Source organism: Phasianus colchicus, chromosome 7 (genome assembly GCF_987193195.1).
Source record: "Phasianus colchicus chromosome 7, bPhaCol1.hap1.1, whole genome shotgun sequence".
Lineage (NCBI taxonomy): Eukaryota > Metazoa > Chordata > Aves > Galliformes > Phasianidae > Phasianus > Phasianus colchicus.
The window spans coordinates 26,334,383-26,345,454 of NC_143442.1; the positions used below are offsets into that span (position 1 = coordinate 26,334,383).

At 41.0% G+C, this 11,072-nt stretch overlaps 2 protein-coding genes across 2 annotated transcripts; one reads left to right on the forward strand and one right to left on the reverse strand.

The window, feature by feature from the left end:
* Window positions 1-987: 987 nt before the first annotated feature.
* On the reverse strand, window positions 988-5,183 carry MAIP1 (matrix AAA peptidase interacting protein 1). The gene is made up of 5 exons (XM_031601135.2): window positions 4,848-5,183; window positions 4,039-4,110; window positions 2,610-2,736; window positions 1,520-1,670; window positions 988-1,247 (listed from the first exon to the last, which is right to left on the reverse strand). Exons 1-5 carry the CDS (start codon window positions 5,166-5,168, stop codon window positions 1,169-1,171), a joined length of 750 nt encoding a protein of 249 aa, XP_031456995.2. The 5' UTR covers window positions 5,169-5,183; the 3' UTR covers window positions 988-1,168.
* Window positions 5,184-5,245: 62 nt separating this feature from the next.
* On the forward strand, window positions 5,246-10,717 carry TYW5 (tRNA-yW synthesizing protein 5). The gene is made up of 8 exons (XM_031601179.2): window positions 5,246-5,543; window positions 6,344-6,498; window positions 7,269-7,338; window positions 8,179-8,223; window positions 8,717-8,854; window positions 9,468-9,555; window positions 10,061-10,177; window positions 10,331-10,717. The coding sequence occupies exons 1-8, from the start codon at window positions 5,457-5,459 to the stop codon at window positions 10,585-10,587; spliced, it is 957 nt and encodes a 318-aa protein (XP_031457039.2). The 5' UTR covers window positions 5,246-5,456; the 3' UTR covers window positions 10,588-10,717.
* Window positions 10,718-11,072: the final 355 nt, after the last annotated feature.

Below are 11,072 nucleotides of genomic sequence, written 5' to 3' on the forward strand. Positions count from 1 at the left end.
CCCCCTTCTACCAAGTGACCCAGAAAAACAATTTTACATAAGGCCCTGAGCAACAACAAGCCTTTGTACAAATTAAACAGGAGATAGTTCATGCAGTAGCCCTAGAGCCAGCCTGGACAAGATGAGATGTAAAAAATGTGCTCTACACCAAAGCCATGGAAAATGGCCCCATCTGGAGCTGCTGGCAGAAAGCACCAGAGGGGAAACTCAAGGTCAACCCATAAGGTTTTGGAGCTGAAACACAATACAGTCTAACTGAAAAAGAGATATTGGCAGCATATGAAGTGGCTTGAACTGCTTCAGAAGTGGCCAGTACTGAAACACAGCTCCCCCCTGCACCCTGACCACCTGTGCTGTGCTTATGCCCACTACCATCCAACAACTGTATGAGAAATTCAAAAGGGATTTTAGATTTTCTATGTCTTTATATAATGATTTGCTCATTTCTTCTACAAGGAGTTCCAAGAATTCATTTAGCTACATTATCAGGTCCTCTTAAATTCACGTTTTAGACCGACTATTCTAACACAAACTTCTGAACTTGAAATTATCTGTGAGTTACTGAATTGAAAGGAACATCATTTTTACTATCAAAAAATCTATGATCCATTTTCCTAGTGTGATGTTAAAGAGATTTTTTTTATTCCAATCTCACACCAAACACTAATAATGGCTCTAAGTTTCCTAATCTCAAATACATTCAATAATGACATTACCTCAAACTGAACTGTAGAAGCTAGACAATCTAAGAAGTCCATCTACTGCTATTTCATCTTGCATATTATTCAGTTACATAGTGCACAGTCCCTGGGGAAAAAAACATATGAAGGTAATTTAGAAGGGTCAGCAGCCATGAAAGTGTTGTAGTACCATTTCTTTCTTCTCAAATAGAAGAAGTCAGCATCCCCGTTACACTGGCCTTTGTGAAAATGTTCCATCTAAATGCCTTGGATGAGCAGTAGTACCAATTAAATCTGTACCAGCCTGTTCCATGGAAAAGGCTTTATTGCAAAGTTTCAGCATAGCATAAACTTCAGAAACAATTTTGGGTAAATCAAACATACAAAGTTCTTCCCTCCTTTTGGAAAAGAAGAAAAAAAAATAGGCTAAAATGTCTGATATTTGTAACAACAGAACATTTACAATGTAAAGATTCTGCAGAAGGCATTTATTCTAATAGCTTTGGATGTTCAATTCGTGTGATTGTCCAGTCTGGTTTTGCTCCTTCTGTAAATTCCCTTTGGAACCTGGAAAAGACAACAAAGTGTCATTAAAATTTACTTAAAGAGATACTAATATCAACAAGGAAGAAATTCAGGAAAGAAATACTTTACTTCTGTATTATTCCTATGAAAGTTCATAGAACGATGCTTATGCACCAAAGAGGAAGATATATATTAATTCTTTACATACTTTAAATACTTTATATATGTTCTGCACTGACACAACACACGTTTTCTGTTCCAAACTAGCTTCCACACCGCTAGCCCATGGACATACAAGGGGCGAGGAAACTTACTCATAGTTTGCTGTTAAAATATGTCTTTTTTCCTTTGTGCTTTCGTCTCCAAACACAATCTGAAAGACTTTGGTTTCACCTGGTACTTCATCAGGTAGGTTAGCACCATTCAGATACCAAAAACGCATCAGGATACTAACAAACTTTCTTCCTGTTGGAAATAAAGCATAATGAAGGCTTCATGTTTCTCAGTCATCAAATGCTCCTAATCCGCTATTTAGCTCAGTTTCTACTGAGACGAAGGAAAGGTAGTTGACTTCAGCCAGAAACAGTATAACAGAATAATTAACAATAAAGCTGTTTAAAGCAGTATTCGTGTTGTTAAGCAGTAATAAAAATACGATCAGGAGAAAGGTATGTAATTTATGAGCTTTACTTCATGCCTCATGAGAACGTATACAATCTAACTGTATAAAAAAGTTGGTTATCACAAGGTCAAAAGCCAACTATTCATGCTACAAAAGAAGGTAGAGAAATTAAATCTCAGCAGTGAACAGGGAAAAAAAAATCTCTACCTTCAAAAGCAGGAAAAAAAGCTCACTTGGTTTGAAAATCTGAAATTCTGATTCCAAGACTCATCTCAACTGTGTTTGACAGAAGACAGCATGCAATATTAGTATTTAAACAAAAGAAAACTTGCTTGAGGTTAACACCAGCTTAAAAAAATAACCAGTGTTCCGTAACCATATCCCAGGAAAGCAGAATAGTAGTGAAGACAGTAAAATGTCTTTAGGTCTTTCATTATCCAGCTTTAATTATTATTCCTGGAATGTATGTATTTTCATTGCTAAAGCAATCAGCCTTCTGCATATAGAACAGTCACTGCTTGAATGGTTTGAGATTAAGGACTAACAACAGAAAGTCAAAATCATGAAAGAGGAATGAACAAAGCCTACAAAGAAGTCAAAACAGTACCGTAATTTACAAACAGTATCGAGTTGTGGTTTAAAAGGAAATTAGGGAACTATGTACAGATAAAGTACAAGCAAAAGAACAAGGAATGAAAAAAAATTTAAAAACCCACTCATACATAGAGCAAAGCCAGGAAAAAGACCACCCATTGAGGAAATCTTTTAGAATTCTAGCATACCATCATCATCATAGTAAATGCGAACATCTCCTTCTGTTGTGTACATGATTGCATCCATGTCAGCTGCTAAAGCATCCCTATGGTTCTCAGAGAGTGAAGAAATCTTTTCCTTCAACATCTGAAGTACCTAAGTTCAGAAAAACTTGTGCTTAGTTAGGAAGCTGAAGTAGCAACCTTATCTATAACAGTTAATAAAATGAGCTATATTGGAATAACATTTGTTTAACATTGTAAAACATACAGCAAGAGTGAGCAAAGCACTGGGCACTCCCAAGCCCTAGTTAACCATAGTAAACAAGATCCATTTAATATTCAATTTGATGAAAATGTTTAGAAAATATACTGTCAAAGCAGAAGTTGCATAGCAATGCATGTAAATCCAGAAAATACCAGTTAAGTTTGCTTCCACAATGATACTTACACTCTGCCTTTGCACTGCTGACTTCGCTATATGCATATTCTTTACGTTTTGATTCAATCATTTCTCAGTTCTCACCAATTTCTTTGTAAATCAGTTCCATTACCACTAAGTTTAACTTTGCCATTTCAGGATCCACATTCCCACTGGAAAATGTTTAGACATTTGCCAATCAGTAAAGAGCGGAAAACCATTCCTTTAGGACTTAACTTACAGATCACACTCACAGTCGTAGCTTTTGAGCATCCTAAGATGTACACAACTGTGTTACATAAAAAGGATGTTGTGCACCGGCAGAACAGAAACATCACCTCAAGCACCACAAAAGGAGGCACCACAAGGAAAGACTAAGTCACGCAGCACATCTTTAACTCATATTCAATTTTTAATCCTAACTTGAACTGCCATTTTTGAAAAACAAATTCAGAGGTTGCATGGAAGTACGTGCATCTTTACCAGAAGACATTAGCTTCTAGGGCATGGCAAGTATGAATTTCACCAGCCAGAGCAAGACAGTAGTGTGGTATCAGTCTTGGCTCCTGCACACTGATCATGAGCTATCCCAATCACCTGAAGAATTTAAGATGAGCAGAGGAAAAGGAGATGCTTTCTCAAAACATCTGTAGGAAAAAAATCATAATCTATTGCTAACTCTGCTTAGAGAGGAGATAAGAATACCCAGCAGGGATAACTATATATATAAATATATATAACTATAACTGTGCCAAAAATTCTGTAGCAAAGGCATTGGTGGCAACAGCACAAACCAAGCTGAAATCCAGGAACAGGGCTGATACAGCCTGGAAGCATCTCCTCCTCTTGACTGATGCATATGCTACCTCTGTCCCTGCGAAAGGCCAAGACAACTTCAGCAATTTGGAATTCATAAATGACAGGTACACCTTTTGGCAACTGGTCCTTATGCTTAATGGCAAGAACATTCTTTTCTATCATAATTTTATTTCATAATAGAAAACATCAACTGGCAGAAATAGAGATGGAAGTATTTACCTCTGCTGAAACCAGGCCGTCCAGCAGGTCAAGTTTACGCTGAGACAGCAGCTGTGAAACAACGGAAAAGGCCTGAAGAAATAGAAGAGAAACACATAAATAAATAATTTGGGGTTTGCTTACTCTTTGGGCAAATACATTGTTAAAGGACAAGCAACCTAAACATTGTATGATTTAAGACTTCAACGTTTACAGGGTATATCACCATTGGAAACTCTTCCAGCATTAAAAAAGTGATTCTATTAACTGATAAAAGCCTAAGAGTTCTTCCCATTCTCATTTAAAGCACAACAGTTTTGGTAACAGGCAAACAAGTGCCTTTTTGTGAAAACATCACAATGGCCTATAGCTGTTTTTACTCTTTTTTTGAGTAATTCAAACGATCCATGCCTTTCCAGCCAATGTTCTCTTCCCTGACTGCCCCCGTGCCCAGTCCCATCCAAAGCCACCTCCCAGTCCCACTCAAAACAGATGCTCAGAACTAAACAAATTTGGTTTTGAATCTACTGTAGCCCCTAAACCTTGGAGGCGCATAGCCCCCCATCTCCCTGAGTTCTGTAGGCAGCGTCACACGCAGCAGCACTGCAGTGTGTCCAAACGGTGCACGTGCGAAATACTGACAGCGTGCTTTGGGCTCTACCGCGCGTAAAAATTACCGAGAAAAGAAGGGCAAAGTAAAACAGTACTGCAAACAGCGTGGCGCGCTTCTGCCCGGCTTCCTCTCGGGTTCCCAGACACTTTAACACCCCGCCGCTCTCCGCGGCTGCTTAATTAACCCCAGAGCCACCAGCCGGCGCGCCGGGTCTCACCTGCTTGGCGCCGCGCGTGAACTCTTCGATGCTGAACTCCGAGTCGAAGTAGAGGCGGATGAGCAGGTAATAGAAGCGGGTGCGGAGCCACGCCAGGGGGTTGGTGATGCGCACCACCACCACCCGCCGCTGCGGCCCCCCTCCTTCGGTCCCCTGCGGCCCGCTGCTGGCGAAACGCGCGGCGGGGAGCGCGGGGAGGGGGCCCGGCAGCGGCAGAGCCGAGACGCGCGCTGCGAGCGGGGCTGCGCGGGCCGCCCCCGGCGCCAGGAGCGCGCGCGCCAGCCACCGGGCATGCCGGGGAGCAGCGCGCAGCGCCATCATGGCGGCGGTGCGCACCGGCCCCGGCACGTCCTCTCGAGCGCCGCTCCGCCGGAAACGCAGCCTGCGCCTCCGGTTCCGCCGTGCCGCGGAGGACCGCGGTTCCGGGTCGTACCGGCTCGCCGGGCCATCCGTCGCTTCCCCGCAGAGCCGACTTCCCGGAGCGGAAAAGAGGGCTCCATCTCCCGGCCCTCGCCCGGCGGCAGGAGGCGGGGAACGCTTCCGCTCGGTTCTCGTTTCCCGGCGGAGCGGCGGACAACGCCGCGGCAGGGCTGCGGGGCGGCGGCGGCCATGGAGCGGCACGAGCAGCGCGTGGTGCGGGTGCCGAGCCTGGACGGCGTGACGCGGGAGCGCTTCCTGCGGGACGTCTATCCCCGGGTACGAGCACGGGCACGGCGGGAGGGGGGTGCCGGGGCTGCGGCGGGGGTTCCGGCGAAGCCTCCTCAGCCAGCAGCGTCATGCAGCCCTCCTGCAGACGGATGCCTGAGTTAGGGCTCAGTCCCGCGTTGCCGCAGAGCTCTGACACGCCGCTGGTGGCTGAATTATGTTTATCGCTGGTTATAAACTGTGCGATTGCTTTCTGTCGTTTTGTCACCACGACTCCTTTTTTTCTTTCTTTTTTTCCCTCTGAGGTTCTGACTGAATGAAAAAGACCCTCTCTATTGGGCTTTGTGTACAATGGACCAAACCTCTTTGTAGGTATCAGCACCGAGGAGCCTCAGCGTGGGAGGGAAGAGTTGCTTTCACGAGAACATATTACAGTTATTACAGCTCGCAGTCCGTACCTCCAGTGCACGGGAATGAGTGCGGCTGTTCTTCAGCCCAGCTAGATTCCTCAGTGGTCCCAGAACACACCGGCTGTTAATGCTGTTGTTGCCTCTCCATAACCTTCCTTATCCAGCTGGGAAGAGAAAACAGGAACTACAGAAGCAGTTGTGATCTCCCACATTTGGCTGAGCGTTCAGCATGTTCAGCATTCATATTGTTCATTTGTGACATTGTTGCAGGTCCTGATACTCACAGCTGTTCACGTGAACTTAGTTTACACCAGGTTGGAGTAAGACTGTTTTCTTTCCAGATTTCAGATGGCAAATTGAAAAAATAATTCTGTTCCCCACCAGCACTGCTGGATGCAAACATCATTCTCTGCTATTGTTTCTCTTTCTCTCCATCCTTAGAGAGAGCCAGTTGTGCTGAAAGGAATGGAGCTGGGCCCTTGCACAACCAAATGGACGGTAGATTACCTGAGCCAAACCGCAGGATCTAAGGAAGTAAAGATCCATGTTTCTGCAGTACCACAGATGGATTTCCTCAGTAAGAACTTTGTGTATAGGTACTTCCATCCCAAATCTCTTGTATGTAGAGGCAGATGTTTGTCACTTTCAGAAGCAATTGTGAAAACCTGAAATGTGTAGAAGTAAATAAGTAGAATTAAAATGAAATAAGTAGAACTAAAAAAAACAGAAACACTAAAGTCTTAATGTGAAGTTTCACAATTTAAAACTGATGCTGCGAATGTTACTGCAGTTCCATTGTCAGCTTCGTGCTGCTGCCTTGTCTTTGTATTGGATCTGGAAGTGCAGAAATCTGAATGTTCTTCTGCTGTTTTGGCTTTGTGAGCAGGTTCATCATAGCTCAGAGGAGTGCTGGTGCTAGTGTAGTGTAGGGGATGGGAAGACAGTGGTCAGCAAGGGCAGCACCAGTATGCTTCACTTTAATCTGTTCCAGAACTGTGCTCTTATTTTTCTGCAGTGAATTTGTAAGTGGGCAGGATACAAATGTTCAACCAAAGTCAGAACTCATATATTTCTTGTTGACTTCAGTGGCTGATGGATTTGCTTGCTTGGGTCTGTACTGGGGACAGTTTACTAAAGCAGAGAAGTTTCTAAGTGCAGGATTTTTGTCTGAGCAGAACTCTTCAAACATTCGCTGCAAATACTGGTTAGTCACTATGTTAAATAACATAAATTAATTTTAAAAAAAAAAAAGCATGTTGCACTTTCAGTTACACTATATAAGGTGAGAAAGCTTATGATTTTAAACTTTGCACTTAGATCATGTGTTGTTATGTTGACTGTATGAATTTCCATGTTTTTATTTCAGAACTCTGCCTTTTGATGTATTTGTACGAAGGGCAGCTGAAGTCAAACACAAAGACTACTTTCTTTCTGAGGTAACTACCTTGGTGTCACAGCTTCTTTTCTGTTTTGTACTTGGAGAGGAAAAAATAAATATAGTTTGAAGTCTTAGTCCTAAAGCACTGGATTTTAGAGTTAACTATTTTGAGTGGCTGGGAGCCAGGGAAAAATGTGAGGGAAAAGAATTCTTTCTGTGGAAATTATTTGGTGTGCATACAGTATGGTTAATTTCAGTGGTCCTTTTTCTGCTATCAATACCTAACTGACATCAGCAAAAGCTCCATCAAGAAATTGAGAGATGTAGTCTTGCTTTAGAATACTTGTGTACTTCAGGTGTTTAATAAGAAAACATCATGAAGATATGTGAGTTTGATCATATCTGCTATCAAAATACAAATACAGATTTATTGTAAGAAATTTTTTGAGTAGAGAACTTATGGCAGTCTTTACGCAACAATGTTCAAATTGGATTTTTCAGATAATTATAATTAGCAAGCAAACAGTTCTATATGCAAATTTGCTTTTCACTGTTTATGCTACATAGGATGCCATATGATTTGAAGCCAATTGAAATAGCTTCCAACATCAATGTTCTGAAGAATGTAAGTTGTAATCTGCATTTCCTTTGAATTCAGAAGAAGCAATGCTGAAGCAGCTGACAAGTCTCCCACTTCACTCCTCACTTAATTTACATTTCCCATTTGTTGAGATGAACAGCAGGGAGCAGTAAAGTATAACAAAGTAGCTGAATTTGTGAATCTGTTTGTATATTTTATTACAGGCCTACATTAGATTAATGAAAAAAATGTGGGCTCTTAAGTGTATTTCTAACTCATATTAAAACCAGAACAATTATCTTTGTGTATTATCTACAGGATGAGAAGTACTATTTGCGATCAGTGGGTGAAGATGTTAGGAAGGTGAGTTACTTGAGACTGCAGTTCTGATGAGAAAGCAGTTTTTGTTGTCACTGGCTGTGTGGTATAGGTATAAAATTTGTTTACAGTCATTTGGTCTAGGGATCTGAGTGGATTTATGTCAGAATATTTAAACCTAGGTGTCCAAAATAGTTGCTGTTACGAAAACTTGGCTGATCATTGAAGAGTATATCCTTTATATTCTATTCTCTGGCCATTGCTGTAACCTAATATAAAAGGATTTCTGATGATTACTTTTTCAGTGTGATTTCTAGCAGTCATGGTTCACAGCAGCTCTGTCTGTTTTTATTACCACTGGTGACCAAGTCTGAGCTGAAAGAATGACAACTGAAAAGCATTGTTTTCTGAAGTTATTTATGAAAGCTGAATAAAGTTCTGACCCTGTGTTCCTTGTGACACAAAATGATGCTAAGGTGCCACCTTATTTTAGCACGCATAAATGGTTCTCTGAGAGTTTTTGTCTTTTTTTATTCAGGATATTGCAGATATCAGAAAACAGTTTCCTGTTTTGGCAGATGATGTTCAGATTCCAGAGTATTTTGAGAAGGAACAGTTTTTCTCTAGCGTCTTCCGCATCAGCTCAGCAGGATTACAGCTATGGACCCATTATGATGTAGGTAATAATATCATTACATCAGATGTTGCAGATAGCATTGTGGGGTTGGGATATTAAGTTACAAATCTCTGTTGATGAGGTTCTGTTAATGACACACTTCTCGTAGGTAACTGTACAATGATTTGGGCAGTCTGTTGCTGCAGTGTGGTAGATTTCAAATAACATGGTCCTCTGACATCATACAGTGCAATTCCAAATACATGTATTTGTAAGAAAAATAGGTTTTTTTGCATTGTAAATGAGATTTTAAAAAATCCTTAGCAGCAGAAACTCAGCAAAATGCGGTAGAGGTAATACTGAAAAAGAACTCAAAATGTATTTCACATTATATTTTGCTGTTTTATTTATCTAAAGAGTGGTGTGCCTTGTGTTTTAAGATGGAAGAACTTGATTCCTGTACAAGGGAAAAAAGTAAAGTTGCTGGAAAGCAATGTTGTTTTATTTCAAATGCACTATTTTTAAAGACTGCAGCTAAGGGATGAGGTTGCTCACATTCTTAAGTTTTTTAGATTAACTATGTGGAAACTTTTAGCTAGTTCTTAATATATGAGGGATTTAATGCTCTTCATTCTTACCTTTTGGCTGACATCTCTTACTGTGCTTATTTCAGGTAATGGATAACTTCTTAATCCAAGTAACAGGTAGAAAACGAGTTGTTCTGTACAGTCCTCGAGATGTACCATATTTATATTTATCAGGTATGCATGCCACGCACATCTCATTCAGAGTTTGCTGATCATAGTTGCCCTTCCAGTTCATAAGTGTTGCACTGTAGGAAAACAATCTGTAACTGATAACTTTAATTGTGAGAAGTGATTTGGTCCCTCCGATGCAGTTTGCTTTGATCAAGGCCAAGAATTTTAGTGATGCAAATTAGGAAATCTACAAATGAGCCCTGCAGCTTTGCTTGGTTCTGTCTTCAACACTTAACTGTGGAGTACTGTGCTCTGTTCAGTTTTGAAATGATGTTATATATGTCAGTGGAAGTGTCGTTTAGTGTTAATAAGGTTGCAGTTGCAGGAGAAATACAGACAACAAGAGAATATTCATCTTCAGTAAATGAGAAGTGCCAACAGATTTGCCTGGCTTTTAGACGAGTTACAGAACAATAAACAATACTAAACTGGACTCAAGAACTGCCATCTCAAGCAGTGTATTAATGCTTTGTTTCTGTTTTTTCATTACTTCTGAAAATTTCTCTAGGTACCAAATCAGAGGTGCTAGATGTTGATAACCCAGACTTTGAGAAATACCCACTTTTTGTGAACGCCAAGCGCTATCAATGTTATCTGGAAGCAGGAGATGTGTTATTTATTCCAGGTAAGTAACAAATAGTTCCTGGTTGTAATACAGTAAATACAGTAGTGGGAGCTTTTCCTCAGGTAGAATGAGTTTGGATGATTCTGACACTTGTCATGAGTCACAGGGAAGTTTTAGATTGCAATTTTCATTTTAGACATTTTTCTTTCACAGCCATGTGGTTCCACAATGTAATTTCTGAGGAATTTGGAGTGGCACTGAATGTCTTCTGGAAACACCTTCCTGCTGAGTGCTATGATAAGAGTGACACTTACGGAAATAAAGATCCCATAGCAGCCTCTAGGGCTATACAGATCTTGGACAGGGCCTTGAAAACACTTGAAGAACTACCTGAAGAGTACAGGGATTTCTATGCTCGAAGAATGGTGTTACGGATTCAAGAAAAAGCCTTTAGGAATGATTATGGATAAAATAACACTTTGTAAGTTGCAGTCTCCTGTGGAAATAGAGAACTGTGTTAATATAGGAACTGTCCACGTGTACACAAATACTCTTTCTGTAAGGATAAAAAGCACTGTTGATAAACTTTGTTATACATAACTGTTGACCTTGTAGGATGCTTTGTTTTTCCTCATGTGATGTGCCCAATCCCATTTCTACAGTGAGGCATGTATCTGCAATGCCTGCGCTTCTAAATCTACTTTTTTTGAAATTATTTATGTACATTTTCCTGAAAGGAAGTCTTGGTATCTGGACGCATCTAGCAGATTAGATGCTTAGAAATAACTGCGTCTTCCTGAATGCCTCCTTCTTTATACTCAAGTTTAGGAAAGCTGTATAAATTTATATGGGGTTCAATAGAGCCATTGGTGGTAATGGTGATAGTTTCTTTCTCAGTCAGTTAGCCTGTGTGGGGAGCATCTGCTCCCTCTAGTGGTGAAACTCCACATAATTT